Source organism: Carassius auratus, chromosome 3 (genome assembly GCF_003368295.1).
Source record: "Carassius auratus strain Wakin chromosome 3, ASM336829v1, whole genome shotgun sequence".
Classification (NCBI taxonomy): domain Eukaryota; kingdom Metazoa; phylum Chordata; class Actinopteri; order Cypriniformes; family Cyprinidae; genus Carassius; species Carassius auratus.
Window position 1 is genome coordinate 2,930,990 of NC_039245.1, and position 23,874 is coordinate 2,954,863.

At 37.9% G+C, this 23,874-nt stretch overlaps 1 protein-coding gene across 1 annotated transcript in view; it reads left to right on the forward strand.

The window, feature by feature from the left end:
- LOC113043299 (xylosyltransferase 1-like) overlaps nt 1-23,874 on the forward strand; it is a 63,622-nt gene that overhangs the window by 33,928 nt on the left and 5,820 nt on the right. The window contains exons 3-9 of the mRNA XM_026202574.1: nt 2,565-2,737; nt 4,681-4,883; nt 14,699-14,779; nt 14,916-15,132; nt 16,045-16,221; nt 19,837-20,102; nt 22,767-22,962. Of these exons, the coding sequence (XP_026058359.1) occupies nt 2,565-2,737; nt 4,681-4,883; nt 14,699-14,779; nt 14,916-15,132; nt 16,045-16,221; nt 19,837-20,102; nt 22,767-22,962 (1,313 nt within the window). The remainder of the gene's footprint in view (nt 1-2,564; nt 2,738-4,680; nt 4,884-14,698; nt 14,780-14,915; nt 15,133-16,044; nt 16,222-19,836; nt 20,103-22,766; nt 22,963-23,874) is intronic.

Sequence of the window (23,874 nt, forward strand, 5' to 3'; positions counted from 1 at the left end):
CTGTTCTTAGCAGACCTCCTGAGAAAGGAGCTGTAAAAATATATATTCTTAAGGACATCAAAACCTTAAATTAAACTCCAGAAAAGTGTACAATATGGAATCTTTAAAACAAGCGATGTTTTTAAACAGAAGTTGAGCTTTTTTTAACTGAACGGTAGGATGTTCATTCTTACAGCTACTATATTGAAAGTTCATTCATTTTTCTTTTTTCTACTCTTCAAACTGTTTGTATATTTGCTCTGCTCCACTCTTCTCTGTAAGATTTCTATCATTACCTCGTTATGTAATTACGCTTAATGTAATTACACTCATTATGTAATTTTCCTCTAAATACACTACTGTTCAAAAGTTCAGGGTTTAAAATATCAAATATTCCATGAAAATATTAAGCAGCAAAGTTGTTTCCATCCCAGTTGTTACATATAACAGTGTTGACTGAATTTTGATCAAATAAATGAAGCCTTGGTAAGCATAAGGGACTTTTATATATTTAAATACCAATCAACCCTAAACTTTTAAACAGTAGTAGATTTTAGATCAAAGTCTTTTAAGGCTGTTTAACTGGCAGCGAATTCTTGCATTGTGGGCTATTGCCTTGTCATGCTTGTGATAGAGTGGTATTGGAAAGATCTTGGCGCAAGAGGCAATACAGATGCTCCAACCTTGAAAATGCTCGCTGCTTCAGGCGAAATCTCCATTTCTGTTCCTAAACGTTAGTATAGTTTTATAGCAGGAGCAGTGTTTCACTGAGAACACACAGGAAACGCAGGGACAGGTGATGGTCAGGCCTTGAAGACAAAGGACACAGAGGGGTTAAGATGGTGTAATTGCTTTTAATAAAACACCTTCATGCCTTTCCCAGCCTCCACCCATCCAGGAATGGCCATATTCTCCCTGAGGGCCAGGAGCGGTGCCTTCTCCTGCCCCCGTTCAGGCTCACAAGGTCTGGGAGGCCGGTGCACTTTGAGACAGTAACGACAGGCTCAGATAGTCAGATTATAGTCATTACCCCTCATGGCCCATGTCTTCAGTCAGCATGGCCTTGCGCCAAAACATAGTGCCTTCTGTGTAATTTTATATGAGCATTTAAAATTAACCTCATGGCCTGTAATGAGTAATTCAGCTTGCCCTTCTTTAGAAGTGGCAGGCTATACCATTACATGGAGAGAGAGGCAGTCCGCCACGTATTTATTCTGTGGGCATTTTTAGAAAGCCACAAATGACCAAGGCTCAGCCCTTGTGGTCTGCGCCAAGCTATTTGTGAGTGCTGAATGCATGTCCGAAGGAAGGCGGGGATGGTGTCTTATATCAGCCGTTGTGGAGATGGTATCAGTGAATCACTTATAGGCCAATAAGTGATCATGTGGTGGATCCCTGCGGTTCTTGATTCTGGCGTTACAGCAGTGTCTCGGATGGACTGAGGTACCCTCAACTCGGTTTAAGTGTTACAAAGGTTTTTCTGTTTCATCTGGACCATTGAGGGACACTCTCCATCTCTCTGACTGTGTCACAGTCAGTTTTTGAGATTGATGACTGTATTTATTGATAGGAGTCTGTCCTGAAATCTCCTGTTCTTACACTAAACAAAGACCCTTTTATATTCCTGTAGTTAGAGATGTGAATAATGACTATAACCATATTTGCAAAAGTTGGTGACCTACAAAATACACTCTAAATACATGTAAAGTAGGGATGCACGATAATATCGGCACAACATCGGTATCGGCCGATAAAAGCTTAAAATGACCATTATCGGTATCGGCCGATATGAATATTTCTGCCGATGAGCCAAACCGATATTCTCCAAGTGAAATAATTGACCTGTTTTTCAGATGTGAATGTCTGTCTACATTTGTAAAATAATAAATTTATGGTAGAATCAGTACAGAAGAGATACATGGATTTCTCTTCAGTAAAATTAAAGTTTAAATATATCAGTATATATTTGTAAATATATCAGTATATATTTGTATATATATCGATATCGGTATCGGCATCGGCCAAAATTATTTAGAAAATATCGGCATATCGAATATCGGCCAAAATCCAATATCGTGCATCCCTAATGTAAAGTATTTAAATATTTTAACAATATAGACCAAAACCTGTAAAAATGAATATTCAGGACTACTCTAACTCTTCAAATCAAAAATGGAGACTACCGTTTAAAAGTTTGGGTTAGGTAAGATTTTTTGAAAGCTGTCTCTAGTGTTAACTAAGACTAAACTTTATTACAGTTATTTATTTATTTGTTTATTTATGCTATTTTATTATATTTTAAAATATCATGTATTCCTGTGATGCAAAGCTGAATCTTCAGCATCATTACTCCAGTCTTCAGTGTCACATGATCCTTCAGAAATCATTCTATCATGCTGATTTGTGTATTATTAGAAAACAACATGCCCCTAATAAACTTAAAACCAGAAACAGGGTGCAAATATTAATATAATTTCTGGCAACTGACAATATGTTTTAAGTTCAGATGTGGCTTAAAATTCTAATAAAAAATGTAGTCTTGAGTCCATTGTGGCTCATGTATGTGTGTATGTGTGTTTGTGCAGGCAAAGTGAATATGAATGTGCAGTGGGAGGACGACTCTATGGAGACGGTTCCTGCTGTACCGGTTCGGATAGCCTTCATGTTGGTGGTCCATGGACGGGCCTCACGCCAGGTGCTGCGTCTCTTCAAGGCCATATACCACACGTCTCATTTCTACTACATTCATGTGGACCAGGTATGTCTTCAGCACCCATCCAGTTTTATAAATATTTACTTTCTATAATGATAAGAAATGACCGAACAGCAGGAGAGGAGTTGTGGGGTTGTTAGTATGTTAACACTACAAAATACAAAATGTAAAACATGTTAAAAAATGTTTATATAAAATGAATGTATAAAAACTATTTGCACTATTTGTATATGTATAAAAACTATTTAAACTCACTCATTAACTAATCAGTTGTTGGGTGAATAGTTAACCATCTCTAAAAGCAATAGTGGGGGATGGAAGGGGGGGTAAACAGTGGCCTCCAGCCCCTCTATTCATTCAGTTCAAAAACCTATTGGAGGTTTATTAAAGTGCCATACTTCAGTCTCTTTCACACCATTTACTCTCTCAGCTTGGCAAGTGATAGAGTGTGAACATGAAAGGCTGTTTGTTCACACACACACACACACACACACACACACACACACATATGATGCTGCAATCCCCCTCCCTTAATTACACACATACAAAAATACACTTAATGAGCTACTAGGATTTATGGCAGGAATGCGTAGGGTAAGTGCGCTGTCTTGTAATTTCAAAAGAGCAGGATAAAGAGCTGCGTTTCAATCAGTCCATCATTGTGGAGACAAGCTTTATTACTCAATAAAACGAGAAGAGGAAAAGAGAGGAGTTAAAGGTTGGGTGGTATAACACACAAAACACAGGAAATCAAATCTGTGATGTGTATATCTCAATAAGGACATAGTGCTTCACACAGTTCTTTACTTTTTTTTACCCATTTTTTTATTTTATTTTATTTGTTTGTGCATTTTTTTTGTCTTTTCCTGTTTAAAAATATTTAAACATCCCAAAAACAATACATGAAAACTTGAGAAAAATAAGATTGCGTTAGATCAGTAGCTCTCAACCTTTTTCTATTCACAAAAACCTTTGTATTCTAGTGTTGTTACTTTTCAAATTCCATGTTATAATTTTTAAACAAAACAAATTCAAGATAGATTTAAACATTCAGTGATCAAAATATTTTTGCCAAAATGTCACTGAAGATATTCTGTACAACCTGCCATATCAAACAAGACCACAGGGAGATGTCGAATGACTGCATATAAACTACTATACAGATCCATTCAGAATCACTAAACACACCAAAATACAAGTGAAAGTTCCTCTGTCAGAACAACTTGATCGTGTCTGTGTTTGGAGCGTTTAATGTCCATATGTACATAAACACCACTGATCCTCACAAACTTTTCCAAAACACGTATATTGGATATGTATCAGTCGATTTTGGTTATTTAATTGTGCATTAATTGTGTTTAGATGGCAAAGGTAATAAAAAAAAAATCATTTAATAGTTTTGTGTAATCTCTAGCAAAATTTTCAAATTAATATTTTCATATTGTACATTACAGTCTTGTTTTGCTTAAATTCACTTGTAGCATTTCAAATTATTGATTTAAATTGTTAGTGTTTTATTTTTTATTTAGACAAAATAATATTGGATAATAATATTACATATTTAATGACCAAACTTCAAAGTAATTGTTGGCTATTGGATTGAATTTTAATACATGTGCATGCATACTAAATGATCTTATGTTTGTTTAAAATGTTTTACCAATGGGCTAAGAGAAGTCCATTTAATTTGATTTAATTTCTTTGAAAACAAGTCCTATAATATATTGTGCAATTTAGCTTTTCAAGTAAATGCCTGGAAAACCAGACAAATTCACTGACTAAGAAAATGTTGCAGTGTACACCCATTACAGGAAACTCTGTGCCACTTTGAAAAAGCCTTATCCATTTCATTCAATCAGTTTTTCACCCCACAAGGTGCCCTTAGTGGATGTCAGACTTTGTTTATCTCATAATAACACTGGTCACATTTGACCGACTGATCCCAGATAAAGTTCGCAGGCTCTAAATTATCTTATTTCACTCCACAGCGATCCAACTACCTGCACAGGCAGATGGTGGCTCTAGCTCACCAGTATCCTAACGTCCGGGTCACACCGTGGCGCATGTCTACGATATGGGGTGGTGCCAGTCTGCTTACCATGTATCTGCAGAGCATGAAGGACCTGCTGGCCATGCGTGATTGGTCCTGGGATTTCTTCATCAACCTGAGTGCTGCTGATTACCCAATCAGGTGAGTCAGCGTTATCTCGCATTACTCCACTTTTGACTGATTATTCTGTTGATATGATTTGCATTGCTTGGATTGTCATTGTTTTCTCTCAGGAATGATTCAAGATTATTGGTTGCCACAGAGAACAACTGAGTTAACACCTGACTATAGCATTTAGCTGTGGGCTGCTGGGAGATTAGTTCCAAGCAATGTCACAATTTAGTTTAGCAGGGGGATTATGGGTAATTGCGATCACCATTGGCTGTTTGATCTGGTGTAAACAAGCTTGATGGTTCATAGAACTGTTAAGGGATTACATTTACGCATCTCATGAAGATTGTACTTGTTTATTCTGAATTAGCTCAATTTAAAATTGACAAAGCCCCACAACACAATAAAAAAAAATACAAGGAACTTGAAGATAGTGAACTTAAAGGGGCTCTAACATTAAATGAAAGCTTGTGGACTTTATTTAAAATAGAGAGATTAAATAAAGAAATACTTAATATTAGAAAGGAGCTGCGCCAGAAACTGATGCGTAGTTAAAATATATGTAAGTAATGTATATATGTATGTATATATATTTATATATATTAGGGTTTGGCGAGTTAACTTGTTATTATTTCATTAAACGCATTAATTGATTAACGCAACAATTATTTTATTGGGCATTAACACTGTTTTTTATTTTTATGAAAGTCCGTTGCTCACTGGCTCTGAATACACACAGAGAAACCATGGGTCACACTGGAGGGGTTGGATGTTGATCAGTACTGGCTTGGGATGGGCGTCATCATGTGTCTCAACCAAAGAGAGCATTGTGGGTGGGCCTAAGACTTCAGCAGCGCTCACTTGAATGCTCCCTATCAAATTATTAAGGCTAACAATCAACACTCACAAACCACTGTCCACTGTTATTTTTAACAGAAAAGAATGCAAAGTGCTCGTAATCATGACTTCATAAATGGGAAATAGGATGTTTCCGAAATGAACGTGAAGACAGCAGAGAAGCGCTCACGCTCAGCAAAGTGGAGTGCATTGTTTTGTTAATTTTGTGGTTTATTACTTTGAGTTGTTTGGGATGCGGTAACACACAGACGCACATAATTGTTAATGTCCTGGCAGTGGCAAATAGCTTGTTTTATATTTAATTTGATTACATTAATGTTATAAGTTGAGATTTACAAGAAATATTTTAACTGCCACTGACTATGTAAAAGGAATACTGCTGTAAAAAGCACCTTACTTGTTTAAAGTGTTTGCGAGCCAAATGTTATTGCTTTTTTGTTCATATAGCATTACTTTCAAAGAAAAAAATGCACAATACACTACTTTTGAATGCATTATTGAATTTTGTGCATAATCCGATTAATCGCAATTTAATTTATTAATGTTTGTGTTATATTAACAGATTCCTTATTTGCAGCCATCTTAAAATTCTAAATAAGCAACTAACTAATAAATACTTACAATTATGATAGCTAGTAATACAAATAATTACTACTGGTATTATTATTATTGTTATTATGTGGTTTAAATTGCATATTGAACATAAAATAAAAACATGTGATCATAATTAGGATTTTTTTTTTAAAGTCCACTATTTTTCTTTCCCAAATTTTCTTCACATAAAAAAATAAAAATGAAAAAATTATAATAAAATGCCCCAGTATTCCAGTATCTCATCACATCACCTGTAAGTCAACGTGGCAGTTCTGTAAGCCGAACTGTGTCTTGAGATTTAAATTATCACCGTGATAAATGCCATTAGCGTGCATAACTCTTCAGTCTGTAATGAGAGCTGGATGAGAGGTAGAGACTCCCCCGGCTATAATCAATATTACAGCCATGTCATTTTCTGCAGCCCTCAGAAATCAGGGTGTTAGAGATCGATACAGCCGTGTGATAAATTCTGGCCCATCCTGCGCAGCCGTTCAAGGTTAATCCTGCCTCTCTATCCCTCTGTCGCATGCCACAACCTCCAGACCGGAGAGGAAAGTTAGCTATGAGCCAAAGCCCCTTTAAAGCGGAACATCAAGAAAAATAAAATGATTCTTTTCATCTCATGCTCGGAGCAGGTTCAGGTGCAAGCTCTAAGTAGCCTGTCAGGGTGTGTGTGTGTGTAGTGCAGTGATATAGTTGCTATCATTTGTATTATACTGTGCAGAAACACCATTTCTCTAAAACATGAGTACAAATCGGTCCATTAAGGAGCCCAATCCAGCTCTTCTGGTTGTGGTAATGGAGAGTTATTTCTCAGTCCACTATCACAACAGAAACATGGGTCAGCAGAGATTAAGCTGTGAGGAAAATAAATTCGTCAAACGATTTGTTGAAGTCCACAACATGCAAAAGTATGTTTATATAAGCATGCTTATGCACTCTCAATTAAGGGTTGCTACCACAAAGCATCATTTTGTTTCTGTGTATCTGAAGTGTATTGAAGACTATAGAGTGCAGCAGTGCCTGCCCACTTGGTTAGCAGCCGTGGTTTTGTAACTATTTTTCCCATTCAAGTCTTTATATGAACCAAACCAACTAGATATAATGTGAACTTTGAGTTGAAGCAAAGAAACATCTGAATTTTAATATCTGGGCATCCTCTAAATTCTTAAATCTATGCTTGACACTTTTTACCAATGGGGCAAGAGAAGTACAGGTTAATATCTTCTGATATCTTTGGCAGTTTTGCTTTTCATGCAAAGTGATTTTATTTTCCAGGGGGGGTTTCCTGAAAAAAAGTTATTTGACATACCTGGGTGTGTTTAAGGGTAAGTAGATAAACTCAGCATTAGGCTCAAATAACGCAAGGTTTGGGTAAATCAATTGAGAGTTCAGGGTATATGTGACTGTAAGTTAACCTTGCTTTCTGGAGTTACACACATTGGATATTTATATACAGCAATATTTTATATTTATTGTAAAATATGCATATTAAGTATGCAAATATTTAAGTAGTTTGAGAGCATAGGGAAACTGACTTTACATAATTTAGTGCATTGTGGGAGTGGGCTGGCACTAAAATGCTCCTTTGGCGCAATTTCTAAAGAGTAATTTAGGCATAGTTATATATTATTTGATTGGTGGAGATTTCTCTGCATAATCCTGGGTCATGTCGATTTTACCTGGGTTTTCTGCTGTTGAACTATATTTATTCAAAAAAGAAGTTGAAATAATGCAGGCTGATGGCTTCAACGAAAGCATGTACCATCAATTACCAACCTTGTAGCTCACCCTACATCTGTCTTTAAAGGTTTGCAAGTTATCCTTGTTTCCCCTATGGAGAACCCAACTTTTTTACTTCCAGAACCAGACTGTTGCTCTCCAGCGCTGTAGGTGTAAGATCTCCTCTGATTGGACAAAAGTGAGCACAGACTGATAGATCAAGAGCGGGAGAGGCCTGTTGGGACTCCAAGAGACCAAATCACAATTTGGCTAGAAAGATTTGAAGGGTTATCGTCCTGATATTGAATGTTTTCTCACTCTTGCAACCAACAGCCTTTGACAGAGTAAGCTTGTGTGAGAAAGTAAGTGAGGTGCGAGACAGTCAGACGGAGATAGAAACAAAGCCATAGACATTGTTCAACTGCATGCCTGACTTCAATGTGTTTGCAGAAGGTTGACACTTGCGGAAGGCTTTGTCCGCATGTCATGACTGCGGTGTTGAGGGGTGTGCAGTACCTGTCTCTGCTGACTTAGCTGCTTGTTTCCCCCTCTAATTCCCTCCTGATGTCCGTCCTTCTGCATGGATGTCTGTGAAAGGGGCTGACAAAAAGCTCTCTGCTCTATGTGCGAGCCTGGACGCCAGGGGTGGAGGGCTCTGTTACACAGTGGCTTTGTTGCGAGCGCCTGGCTCTTTTCTTCCATTTATCCGCACCATCTTGCTCTTTTTCTCTGGCCCTGTTTTTAAGTCAACGCAGCTTTATTTATGGACTTTTCATGAAGAGAGAAAAAAGAGAAAACAAAGAGTCTGGACTCTGTTGTTCTCCTCTTCCCATGTGGTGACATGGGCTCAATGACGCCCTCTTCTGGAACGGAGCAGCTCTACAGACCGTCTCAGAATGAAATACTGTGAAGTACTATGCCGTATATACTGTATTTAATATATATCAGTGCTTCCCACACATGGACTTTACCTGCCCAGGTATATTTACACATGTTAGGTTTCATTTAATTTTTTTTTTTTTTGTGTCTTAATTTCTGAGCATTATTGATAGTTTGGTTACACAATTAATTGTATTTAATTTAATTCCCATTTAATTCATTGTAAACTATTGTATTTTCTGCCTGTTATTACATATTAAATGTAATAATAGCCTATGTAATTAAAATTAATTTAATTAAATTCAAATATTGTTATAAAATTACACATTATTTGTTATTTGTCACATGTAGTAGACCATTTTTTTGCCATGGGTAAAAGTAGGATTTTCCACCCGGCTACCACTGCAAGTATATTTCATACCTATGGGAAGCACTGCTCTGGGTGTGTGTTCACAGTGTGTGTGTGTGTGTGTGTGTGTGTTCACTGCTGTGTGTGTATACTTTAGATGGGTTAAATGCAAAGCACGAATTCTGAGTATGGGTCACCATACTTGGCTGTATGTCACTTCACTTCACTTCACTTTATATACTATAAATAGTGTATTCAGGTTCCTAAATGAAAAGAAATAGTGTGCATACTTGAGAATGTTCTCTCCTAACTGTAATTTGCATATTGTGTTATGATTGGTCTTCTTGCATTTATTCGCTTTTTTCAGAGTCTGATTTAAAAGTGTTCAAAAAAGATATAATTTGCTTCCAGTAGGGCACATTGCATTATGGTATAAAGTATTCCTCTTGATGTGCTCTGTTTGCAGTCTGTGCAATTGTAGCAGGTCATTCAAGTATTCGGTGCCTAGAGAAAATTTGAATACCATGAAGAGACATCAAAAATTAAGCGTAAACATCCACTCTGTCTGTCTCTTTCTCCTGCTCCCTCCCACTTGGACTGATGCTCATTATTATTGCACTGCAGTCAGATTTCAAATCTCACTGGTAGCTCGGTTACAGAATACAGCACTCTAATAGCCTGAGGTCTGAGTTTAGCCAGTGCGTGGGGTGAATGGCAGCTGTACATGCACTGAGCGCTGGAGCAGGGTTTCATTTCAAATGCCACCCTGGGTTCTGACACTGGAGGTCAGAGTGCATTTGTGTGTTGTGATCTTTTTATCACAGCAGTTAAACATTTAATGTGGCTGTATAACATAGGAATCTTAACAGGGTCAAATGATGCGATTTAATTTTTTTCTTTCTCTTTGTAGATCAGTAAAGTTTAAAACACTAAAGTCTCAAATCCAAAGATATTTTCTTTATAAAAGTTAAGACTCGTCCACACTAGTGTTGTCACGATACCAAAATTATTGTTTCGATACCGATACCTAGTCAAGAATTTCGATTTCGATACTTTTTCGATACTTTTCCTGAAAAGGGAAAATACACTCTCAAATATAATTGCTGTGCTTTATTTTAAAACCGGGACAACATTCTAATCATATAACACACTAATAAATGAACATATGAAAAGCAGATAAATTAAACATTAGAACAAAATATGAAATATCAAAATATATCATCAAAATAAATTAGAGCAATGACATTCAAGGTAAAGAAAGAATCAATTTAGCAGCATTATCTCAGTTATCATAAGAAACATAAGAGTAATAAATGTATCTTGTCTCTGAACTTTGAATAAAAATATGAACAGCGATTACATTAAACAATGTTTCTGAACTCAGAAGATTAAAATGTCAAAATATAAATAATATCAATTAAGCAATGGCATTCAGGTAAAAAAACAAAAAAACAAACAAATAAAATTTAGCAGCAATATCTCAGATATTGTAACTTATTCTGTCAGTTGTGCAACCTTTTCTTTCAGAAGAGAAAACTCAGCCAGTGAGCTTTAATGACCGTCATCTTTAGTGAGCGTCAGGTTTTTCTACAGTCGTGGACCGGCGGCCACAACAGTATCACTTGTGCTCGCTCATGCAGCCTAGTGATGCGCCTGTCGGGTTTTTTTCCAACCCTTGAGTCCCGACTCCAACTTTTATGAAATTATTTGGCCCACCCCAGCCCGCAAATAAAGTAAAATTTATTTTCTCATTTCTCGTTCACTGAAGTTCCTCCCTCCTATACTTGCTGGAGCTCGGCGCTATTAGCAGCGCATGCGCAGCTCGTGAACAGTTCTGTGAATTGTTTCATCCTGTACTCAAGCATGTGATTTGTTGAATGTAGTGAACGAATCCGCCCTTCAATGAACGAGATTCGAGAGATCTTGTCATTCGTGAAGAGTTGAATGAACTGATACATCTCGTTTATGAAGGAAATGAATGAGTATACAGGGTCAGAGAGCCAAGCATGTAAATCTCGATCAGCAATCAGCAGATACAAAGCGCAGTTATAGGAGCTGTGCAGTTATGCTCGTTTTCATATTTAGCATACTGATAACTCCACGTTTAATCCCTGATTTATGTGCATATTATATATGAACTGTCTGACCAAACAATTTAAATGTTAATTATGCAAGAAAACCTCGTGCTTTGTTCATCTGAACAATTTATTTAAACTATTTAATGCATTTATACACACATTTTAGTAAAGCCAAATCAGTTTAGTAAAGCCACTAATGCAGCATCTCGCTGTAGTGCTTTTTTTGTAGGAGATTGTTGTAGACTTCAGGAGAGCACACACTCAGCATGTTCCTCTGACCATCAACGGTGCGACTGTGGAGAGAGTGAGCAGCACCAAGTTCCTGGGTGTGCACATCACAGAGGACCTCTCCTGGACTGAAAACACCGCAGCACTGGCCAAGAAATCACAACAGCGTCTCCACTTCCTCCGCAAACTGAGAAGAGCCAGAGCCCCACCCCCCATCATGTACACCTTCTACAGAGGCACCATCGAGAGCATTCTGTCGAGCTGCATCACTGTGTGGTATGGCGCCTGCAATGCGTCCTGCCGAAAGACTCTGCAACGCATAGTAAGAGCAGCTGAGAAGATCATTGGTGTCTCTCTCCCCTCCCTCCAGGACATTTATGGAACACGTCTCACCCCCAAAGCCCTCTGCATTACAGGTGATCCCACCCACCCATAACACAGCTTCTTCAGCCTGCTACCATCAGGGAGTAGACTGCGGAGTCTCCAGGCCAGGACCAGCAGACTGAAGGACAGCTTCATCCACCAGGCTGTCAGGAAGCTGAACTCCCTCCCAAACCTGCCCCCCTCCCCTCTTCTTACCCAGGCACCACTGAACTTTGAACCCCCCCCCCCCACTACTTATATGATGGCATGCACTAGTCACTTGTGCAGCATTGGTCTGCTTACTCACCGCTCACTACCTCATTCGGCATGGAACTACCTCATCAGTCAGTTAAATAACTGCTCTTGGTCACTTGTCACTTGTCACTTTAATCAGACTTAATAAGATATTCTAAATAAATGATTTTTTGCACTAAAAAATCTTTTAACTGCACTGTTGTTCACTTCATTGATTTGCACTATATTTGTCATTTACCTTGCGCTGCTTTATTTAACTTTATTTTTAACTTTATTTTTAATTTTATTATATGTCTTTTTTTTATCATTCCCCTTATTGTATAGTTGTATCTACATTTTATATTTGATCTAGTTATTTTTTAGGCTTTAATGTTAATGTTATCTGTATGCACCGGGGTCTGAGAGTAACACAATTTCGATTCTCTGTATGTATGTACTGTACATGTGGAAATTGACAATAAAGCAGACTTGAACTTGAACTTGAACTTTTTTCTGCTTGCGTGAGGAGAACAAACAGACGTCCATAGGGAGGCACTGGAAGCATGCGTTCCACACACCAACATGAAATACGTCTATTACAAATCTGGAACGCAGTCATTCTTTGAAGTATCGATACTAATAAATTTAGGAATCGTGACGTTTTTAATTTCCGAGAATCGCGATTCTTTTGAAGTATCGGTGCACGGTGAAGTAGGACACGACTGGACATCATGTTTATATCATGTTTCTAATGGGGTTTAATGTTAATGTCTTGTCGCTCTGGCCAGACAGGGCATCACAGTATGTTGAGGTATTCGGCCAATCACAACGAATGGATAGCTGGCCAATCACAGCACACATCACTTTTCAGACCAATGAGTTTTGTAGAAAGAAAATAGAGGAGAAACAATAATGTACAGAATGTGGAAAATAATGAGTTTTTTTTTTTTTTTTTACCTTAAACCACATAAACATAGTGTTCCTGTAGCTCAACTGGTAGAGCGTTGCGTTAGCAAGCAAGCTAGCGCAAGGTTGGGGGTTCGATTCCCCGGGAACACATGATAGGTAAAAATTGATGGCCTGAATGCACTGTAAGGCGCTTTGGATAAAAGCGTCTGCTAAATGCATAAATTTAATTTAATTTTAATTTTAATTTAAACACATTTCATTACACCAGATACACCAAATAATGTTCTTTTTAGCAACTTCATATGACTCCTTTAAGCTGAGACGTGTGAGATAAAGTAGGTATGTGATTGACGTGTGCGGCTGTAGGCATGTAGATGACATTTTGCAAGTGATGACAGGATGACAGAGCGTTTACTATGGAGCTAAAAATCACATCAACAAATTCACCTCAGCTATTTATAACTGTTTGGTTGCAAACAAACATTTGTTGCCTTCTTTTGGACACAAACTAGGAGACAGTTTTTTTCACTTTTTTTATTTTATTTTTTATTTATTTTTTTTAATTCAGAACCCACCAAACCTAGTTAATTTTAGTGAATAAGACTAAAACTTACTGTCTTTGCGCATACAATGTATAACAATTTTCATTTATTTTTATTTTTTCTTGTTGGGGTTTTTATTCCTGAGCTTGTTATACTGTACATGCAGTGTTCCTGGTCAAAAATGACTGGCCTACAAAAAATTGCTTATAAATTTCTTATTTTGCTATATTATAGTTTTGTATTTGTTTTTTGCTTCTTCTTTTTTATATACTGATGGCCTTATGATCCGAGCTTATGCACCACATTTTTCGCAATCAGTTCCAAAAATAAAAATAAAACCTGTGCTAACTGAAAGAAAACAAGTTGACAAAAAGATTGAATCCCAGATTTTGTGATCATAAAGCATAATGAGAGATTTGCAAGACATTTTTAAAGGCTGGTCATTTTTAACTGGGAACACCAAATTAGACAAATGATTTTCATCACAGTACAAGGGTTAAAATTTGTAAGCTTTATAAGAAGCTAATTTTTAAGGTTATAATAAAAATTTAAAAGTTAAATATAATGGTACAGCCCCTTTAATATTGAAGTCTCTCATTGACCTTCATTGTAAGAATGTTAGCAATTACTATCTAACAGTACTTTGAAAACTTTATTGCGATTCTTGTTCATAGTCGTGGCTAGTAACCAAAACGTTACTGGTTTGAACCCCCGAAAATGTGAGCTATGACTGACATTTTTCAAATTCCACTTTCCCTGGTATAGCGATAAATAAAGATTTCTTCAGTGTGATGTTCTTTCCTCTGTACCAGAAGCCTGCAGTGAAAAAAACAAATGTGAGAGAGGAGTGTGTATGGGGGAAAATGACTACAGATGTTCAAGCAATGCATTGCGACAGGCGTTGAAACAGGGCAGCTGGCATCAGGGGCTGAATCTGGCTCTGTTTGTGAGCTTGGACCCAGAATCCCTCATGCTCCGCGTTCATTTACACTGTGGCTCATTAGCCTGATTAGCAAACTCTCTGTTGCTCTTTCTCTCCAGCACTTGTTTTCTGGTTTCTCTTTCAACATTTTTTCAATGTCTCCTCAGGACCAATGATCAGCTGGTGGCCTTCCTGTCCAAATACAGAGATATGAATTTCATCAAGTCCCACGGGAGAGATAACGCTCGGTGAGTGTTGACGTGTGATCACGCTGATGGCTTATGGTGCCCAAGACACTTAACACGTGCCAGTCGCACAGAAGGGTGCCTTTTTATAAGGGATAAAAATACATTTGTAATTTGCATTGTTGATAATCGCCAACAGATTCATCAGAAAACAAGGTTTGGACCGGCTTTTCTTCGAGTGTGACACCCATATGTGGCGGCTTGGAGACAGGAAAATTCCAGAAGGCATATCAGTTGATGGAGGCTCTGACTGGTTTCTGTTGAACCGAATCTTTGTGGAGTATGTCATCAACTCTCAAGATGACCTTGTGACCAACATGAAACGTTTCTACGCATACACACTTTTACCTGCGGAGGTGAGACACCAGAATAATGCACAATTCATGTCAAAGATGAAAAATGTGTTGTTTTCCAGCAAAAATATCTAAATATTCTTAAAAGGATGAAAATGTACTTGCCTGAATACGATTATTTAGAGAATGTATATCACATTACATTTATTATTGGATTTTCTTATTTTTAACAAATCTAAATAAATTCATGACTGGGGTTTAAGTTTAAAATAAGTGAAGGTAATATTTTCTCATATTTGCGATTATATTTTATATTCAAGATATACTTAAATATTTTTTTTATCTGAGAAAATTTTCATTGAAAATCAGATTTATTTTGTTTTAAGGATGTTTAGATATTTTTTCCTATTAAAACATGATAATAATAATGATCAAGAAAATGACTTTGCACAATATTCCAAGGATTCTGCTACATTAATTCACTAGATTAATGTTTCATTAATATTTCTCACTTATTCACGAGTTTGAAGTTTACGATGATAAATTGAGTAAATTTCCAAAAAAGCGAGATGAATTTGCATAGTTCTGTTTGCTCATTTGCATTGTGTGTTTGCTCATTTGCATTGTGTGTTTGCTCATTTGAAATGACTGTGTCAATGTGTTAGTTTTAATGAAGGGCTTTTTGACGTGCTGCGGCAAAATTGGATTCTTCGCTCCATCTAGGTCTAGTTATTCACCGCTGAGATATTGGATATTGTGGCTTGAGAAGGCAATTGGCTCTTTTTTACTGATGTAGACATTTAACACACTAGACCTCCTGACAGGGCCATTCTGTTAGACATCCATCTTCGTTTTATCAGATGTCATTATTCTGCTTCAACCTCTTAGTCATCTGTTTTCTTCTCTTTCTCTTCACCTCTCACCATCCCTTCCCATTTATCATCCTCCTCCCCGATCCTCTCTCTGTCTTCACAGTCGTTCTTCCACACGGTTCTGGAGAACAGCCCACACTGCCAGAGCATGGTGGACAACAACCTTCGTATCACTAACTGGAATCGAAAGCTGGGCTGCAAATGTCAATACAAGCACATCGTGGACTGGTGCGGCTGCTCGCCGAACGACTTCAAGCCCTCGGACCTGCCCCGTTTCCAGGTGAGCGTCTCGTACCCTTCCCGCGATGCTCTCTCGCTCTCAGGCGCCCTCTTGGTGTCTGACTGTATCAGTGCAGCCGGCGCTAACAGGAACGGTTCAATGAACCTGATCAGTAAACACTTTTAAAGCCGTTTGCGTGACAGCGCTGACCTCATGCTCGAAGGAGACCTAGGCTACGTCCTGTTTAGTCTGAATAAGCACAATAGGCCTTTAATTTACCTAAAACAAACACCTAATAGTGTGAGACCAGCTCTTCAGTCAGTAGCGATTTCAATCATGATTAGAAATCCAATGAGACTCAACTAAAGGAAAGCCTTGTTAACTCGTGCCTACACAGGGGATCTGTAATTAACTCTGGCCGGCAGAAAAGGACGATGAAGGATCAATGGCAAGGCGGTCTCTCATCAAAAGGATTCTGGCAGTGAGTCTAGTGTAGTGGAATGAGGCTGTGGAGCTTGACCACAGAAGCCAGTTCCCTACCTTTGGTCTGGAAGTCTCTCATTAGTCTTAAAATGGGCATGCCCGACTCCAGTGACTCACTCTCTCTACTGTAAATGGAGCTACAGACCCAGTCTGAATGAGTTTTAAAGTTGTCGTTCCCAGTCTGGTGATTTTCACATTGTGAATCACACGTTTTCCATTCTGCTGCAACCGAACTGCAACTTTGCATTTTCTCTCTAGGCCTGTTTTTCTCCATGTCGTGTTGCTTGTGGTATGGTTTCACATTCGGCAGGCCGTTTCCTCATAAACTCCTTACTGTGCGCTTGTGTGCCAAACCTTGACATCATCACCGTCTGCCACATCAGGCAGCTTTTGCCACTTGCTCGCTTTTTTCAAAACCAACCAGCTTATGAAGCCACTTTTTTTTTTAACCCATTTAACCACAGTGGTGGATCTTGATGTTCATATATTCAAATTAAAGTACAATTTCTGTCATTTATAAGTTATTTTGGCCCTGTTTTATTTATAGCTAGTGTTTCCTGCTCTGAAATAAGGGCTGAAAACCCAGCACAATCATCTGCGTATTTCGAGCATCGCTAAATGTTTACAGCCACAACTGCTCTACATAATGGAGTCCTTTCACAGAGCCTGCTGTTAACTCATTCAGGCCTGTGCTGGGGGAAGGGTCTGCGAGTGTTTAGCAGGTCATTATCACTGAAGGCATGCCCATAGTGAGTATTGAGTAATTACTGCGTGACAATACTTCCTTTCTCACAGACAGCTCTGAAGAAAAAGGACAATGGGAGAGGAAGGGAGGCTTGAAATGTGTCATGGCAGTTCAGTTTTTATCCAGGCATTTCTCACCCCTCACCCTGCAGAGGTCTAAATTGTACAAAGAGCTTCCTCGACATGCCTCTCCAAATCACTTTATTATATTTCTTATGCTTTCTCTCTTTCTCACATGTTCTTTACCTTCTATTAACGGTTATAGCTGAATTCTGTTTAAAGGGATAGTTCACCCAACAACAAAACTTTTATCATTTACTCACCCTTGTGTCACTCCATATGACTTTTTTTGTGGAGCACTAAAGGGAAATGTTTTAGAGATTTGTACTGTTCGCTCTTTTCTATGCAATAATAAAAATTAAAAGAATCATGAGTTGCGATGTCCTATTCATAAACAGTTTCCAAATAAACACATCAGTCCAGTTTAATATTCTGAATGATTTATGAATCAGTCTTTTGAATCAGATCTTTCCAATGAATCACTTGATTTAGTTCATAGTAGACCTTAGTCAGGTTCACTGCTGAACGGAATTTAAGAACAGTTTTTACAGTGGCACACCCTGTATAAATGTTCTAGATCATATCTTTTTCACAAATTGCAACTTTTAGCATTATTTTATGGAGTTTCTGATTACTTTAAGTACACCGTGTCTATACTGGATAACAAATCCCCAACAGTAAACTGATGCCTTGTTCTCTTTATGACGTTCTGCCACAGACTTGCTGTTTCAGCGCGTTGCGACACGACAACTGTCGCATCCCGTGTAGACATAGTGTAAGATTTTTATTTTCTCAGAAAGACGTTATTTTAGCTGAACAATCAATACGTTGTTAAATAACAGTGCAATCTCTTGAATGCACTGCATTTCTGTCCCTCACAGCCACTGTTGGGAACGTTACTTTAAAAAAGTAATTAGTTATAGTTACTCACTTCTTGTTCCAAAAAGTAACTGAGTTAGTAACTGAATTACTCTATAATAAAAGTAACTCGTTACCAGGGAAAGTAACTATTTGCGTTACTGTAAAAAAAAGTTGCTATATGTCAAATATATATATATTTTTTTTGCAGTTTTCACAAGTCAGCTAAAATGAGTAGAACAGACAGGTGTTCGTATATAACTTACGATATTTATTGCATGTCAACAGACAGCAAGAATTAAATCCTGCACTTCAAGTATTATCTTTGTAAGAAAAGTGTTTTGGCCACTAGCTTTGTAGATGCGTGTGTCACACATTACATGTACACATTACATGCACGTTCTTGAATTGACGACAATGAATTTGAATTAGTGCTTATATCTGCACCTTGAAAATGCCAACTTTTCATCGCTCGCCTGACTCGACATCTCGGCTGCTGCGAATCTCTGTTTAGCTGTTGCGTTCTTGCATGTGTGTGTGTGTGTGTGTGTTTGGCGCCGCTAGCGCACTGGCTCTGATTGGCTACCATGAAACACTCTGCCTTAGCCAATCATAATCGCTTATCTCGTTATTAACCCACCTGCTCACTCGCTGTGTGAGCCAGGGGTACGTTCGGATAACATAGTTTATTAAATCAATGCATAGTAACGCACCGCATTTAACGTTCAGTAAACGACGGGAAAAGTAATTAGTTAGATTACCCCGTTACTGAAAAAATAACGCCGTTACCTAACGCCGTTCTTTTAAACGCCGTTATTACAAAAACACTGCTCACAGCCTTGTTTTCATTCCTGTCAGAAATGATGGCACTACCCTGGCTGCGGTCTATTACTGGTTTAAATTGTTTGTTTATAAGTCGCACTGATTATGTTCTTCTGAACTTTCTCTTTAGTGTTGCATGGAAGAAAGAAAGTCATGCGAGGTTGGAAAGCTATGAAGATGAGCAAATGATGACAGAATCTTAATTTTGGGAATTTCCATTCCTTTCATGATTGTGTTTTGATTTTTCCATCTTCTAGGGAGGTCTCCTGAAATCTGTCTGTCAGGGGTCTGATGTTGCCTGAAAACTATTTCAAGCATGAATATTTTTGGTTCTTCACAGATGTTGTCCCTCTTCTTATCTGTTTTACGTTACATATGTTAGTCTGCGGGGAGGCGAGGTGGATGTGAATAAAAAGCAACACCACCGTTTCATACCAGAGATATGCCACTTTGATTTGTATTTCTTGCTGTCAATTATCTCTGGAGAATTTCCGTTTTTGATTCTTTTAGCTCCCCCCCCCCCTTTTCTAGCACATTATACTGGATGTTGTGCCACGCTTTTCAGTTTTCAGTAGCTTTGCCCTGTCACTATCTCTCTTTCTCTTCCTGCTTCTCCCAGTCTCAGCAGGTTGTCTTGTCTGTCAGTGTCTCTCTGTCTACACACTCACGCTCTCTATTTCTTTCTCTCTCTGTCTTTGTCTCCATCAGCAAACCACCAGGCCCACGTTCTTCGCCAGGAAGTTTGAAGCCAGTGTAAATCAAGAGATAGTGAATCAGCTGGACGCCTTCCTGTTCGGGAGTATGCCCCAGGGCACGCCGGGTCTCAAGGCCTACTGGGAGAATGTTTTTGATGAAGCGGATGGTATTCACAGCCTGTCCGACGCGCATCTCACTCACTATCATGCCTTCGCCCGATTGGGTCTGGCACGGACTGCCACCTCTTTACAGGGTGACACAAGTGACAACAGCTGCAGGTCAGTACACAGTTTATTTTAATTTTCCTTGAAGTGCAAAATGAGGTGTCAGGATTTGCTCTTTTGGTTTAGATGATCTAAATCTGTTGTTTTGACTTGTTTGGGATTTGCCATTGGCTTTTGTTGAATGGAAAAGAGCTGCTTGTGCCTTTCTGAAAATCAGTGGGTTTACATCAGGACCCAGATTTTACACTGGAAATCATGAGACGACTTAAATTTATTGATGGTAGTTTAATGATGATGGATTCATACTCAATTGATTCATAATCAATAAGTCATAATTGCACATAATAGTTGACACAAACCGTTTTTAATTCTCATTGCAAGAGAACTTGTTTTTAATGTAGTTTACATGATTTTACCTTCAGTTGGGGCTGTTTATAGTTTCTAACCAGTGACAGAGAGATTTGCAACAAAATTTACAAAGAATCTGATTGGATGCACAGATCGAAATATTGAAATATTGTAATATTGTAATAAAGTCCATTTTCAGTCATTTATAAAAGTGATTTTAAAATTATAGATCATTAATAAATAATATTAATACTACACCCTCATTTTGAGTATATATATTTAAGTAAATATAGTAAGTAATGTTATGTAATGTAATGTAATTAATGTTAATGTTAATGTATTTAGTTGATTTTATTACTGTTGTACTCCATTAAAACCCATTCATATTTCTCCATTAAAACCTCCATAAATATGTTTGGACTGTGATATGTTTTAGATAGCTTATGACTTTGAATTTCAGTTGAGTAATGATCCTGCAACTCTAGACCATCCTTTCTGATTGGCATCCCACCAATCACTGCTCGTAATAAATCATTGTTTATTAAACAGCACATTAAAACATAATTTCATTTCCAGTGAGTTGTTCCACTGGGTTTTTCTTGTTTTTTTTTTGTTTGTGTGGGTTTTTCATAGTAATTATTATGGTTTGTTTAGAACCGTATGTATATTGGCATTCTGGCTATTCTGAAAGCTGAAGAAGTACACACTCATTTGTGCTGTCTGCCGAGGGAAGCGCAGCTTTGTTTGATCTCACTTGCAGCAGATCTGAAGTTCCTCAGCTGTCCAAACATCTGTCATTACTGAGATAGAGAAGAGAGAGAGACGGACGGACAGAGTCTGGCTGCTGTGTTTATGTGTTTATCAGTGCAGTAATGCCTGGCGTCGCTGCTGTTTCTGTGCGAGGAGAGCCCGGCGCATTCAGACAAGTGAGCCACAGTATTTGGACCCTGCAGTATTTGGACTCATCAACACAAGGAGGTGGTTGTTGGTGGCCGGTGGGGGTTGGGTGGTGGTGCTCAGGGTCCACGAGTGAAGCAGCGCTCTGTTTTCGCAGCCCTCTGTGACATCAGCGGTGAGAGGCAGAGGTGGGCCGCTTGAATAGCTGCTCTGTTAGTCCCAGCTTGCTGCCCACCTCCTGCAGTGACAGAGGACGGGGGAGGAGGGGGTGCCGCACCGGTGTAAATATTTGCTGTTCTGCTTGTCAGGCGAGCGGTGTTGGAATGGAGCACCTCCAGCCTGTGCTGGAATACTGATGAGAGGTGGAGACCGCTCCGCTTGGCCGCCTGTGTCTCTATCAGCTCCTGCTGCTCCTCCTTCTGTCTGTCTGTCTCAGCGTCTCACAGCACAGCGCTTCACTCACCGCTCTACAAGCCCACATCTAGAGAAAATAAACTTCACTCAGAATACACAATTATTGGTTTGGTTTCTAAGAAGTTTTGTCAGGGGTTTTTTTTTTTGCGGTGAAAAGCTTGTTAACAAGGCCAGAGGAAATTATGAAATACTGAAGACAATTACTAGTCGAATAACTGGTGTTGGTTTTTACAGTGCAAACTCTCTTAACCGTTTATTAAAAAAAAAAAAGATATATATATATATATATATATATATATATATATATATATATATATATATATATATATATATATATATATATATATATATATATATACACACACACACACACACACACACACATACATAAACTACGGGTCAAATCTTTGGGGTCAGTAATAATTTTTTTAATAAGCTGAACTGAACTGCCTCTTATGCTCACCAAGGTATTTATTTGATAAAAAAAATACAGTTAAAAAAAGTAATATTGTTATGTATTATTAGCGTCTTTAAAAAAACATTACTTCAGTCTTAAGTGTCACACGATCCTTCATAAATCATTATAAAATGCTGATGTGATGCATAATGAACAATTTTGAAAAAAATTGCAGTGCTTATTATTTTTGTGGAAATAATGTTTTGTTTTTTTAAGAAAACAAACTTTTTTTTTTTACTTTATAAATCCCTTTACTCTAACCTTTGATAAATTTCATGCATTGTTAAAGAATAACAGTATAACTTTATTTCAAAAGATCCCAAGCTAACAAAAAGTAGTGTATACAAGGTATGAGTGTGTGTGTGTGTGTGTGTGTGTGTGTGTGCGTGTGTGTATGTGTATATATATATATATATATATATATATATATATATATATATATATATATATATATATATATATATTTCCAGTAAGAAATATTATTAACATAATTCCCCAATGAAGATGGCATTGATAAATGTGGCAGAAGTTAATTTTGCATCCTAAATGCAAGGCTTGTGAATGATTAAATGAGGGTTATATGACTTCTTTTGTGCCTTTAGGTATTTTGCCATGGGACATCCTGTGTCTGTCCACATCTACTTCCTGTCTGATGAGTTCCAGGGATACCTGGTCAGGCATCATGCCACCAACCTGGCAACCAGCAAACTGGAAACCCTGGAGACCTGGGTTGTGCCCAAACAGTTCTTCAAGTTCACCAATCCACCCAATACCTTCAACAGATTGCAGTTTGCAGAGGTTAGTAAACTCACTGTATTACAGTACACACACACACACACACACACACACTGGAGAGGAAAGGTTTTTGTATATTCGAATAGTTAAGGGATGATGGGTAGCACATTTATGTATTTTCTGTTTGTCGTTTTTATTCCTCAACAAACTGTCATCGTGCAGTTTTCATAAATAAATATTTTAAGACATTGCTTATTTTCTTCTGGCTCAGAGCAGTAGAAATGTCTTGGCAGTCTATAGGTGCAGAATCGCCCCCACAGTACCCTCAGAAACTATGCATTGCGAAGAAAATTGACCTCCGAATATTATTGGCAATCTTACACTGCTGCACATTGTGCTTGACATACTCTGTTAAACAACCAATAATTCAGCCGTTCTTCATTGATTTAGCTGTCAGGCAGCGCCATACCTGTCATCTTGCCCTTTGGCGTAATCAGTGATTTGTCTGCCACGAGTATGGGGATAAAATAATGACTTCACGCTGAACTGCCCTCAGTTTATCTGTTGGAAGCTGAGGGTACATGTTCAGTTTCAGACACAAGAGTTAGATGCAGATGGATGACTTGAAGCTGGATGTGCACATCTCGAACTAGCGAATGTGTTTTAGAAATATCCAGTACAAATGAACAATTGCTCAACTCTATTTTTAATTAAAATATTTCATTTTTATATCTGTTAAATGATAATAATAATGTGAGTAATAAAAATAAATAATCTTTGTTTGTGATGCATGCAATTTTTCCGGATGTATGTTTTTCAATTGAAGGATGAAGTTATGGTTGCTGATAAAGTATTTTTGCCATCACAGTAATAAATGCCATTTTAAATAATAAAATAGCAAATAGTAATTATACAATGAATACATTTATACATTGTCAAGTAAATTTGAGTTTTATGAGAATAAGAGACTTTATA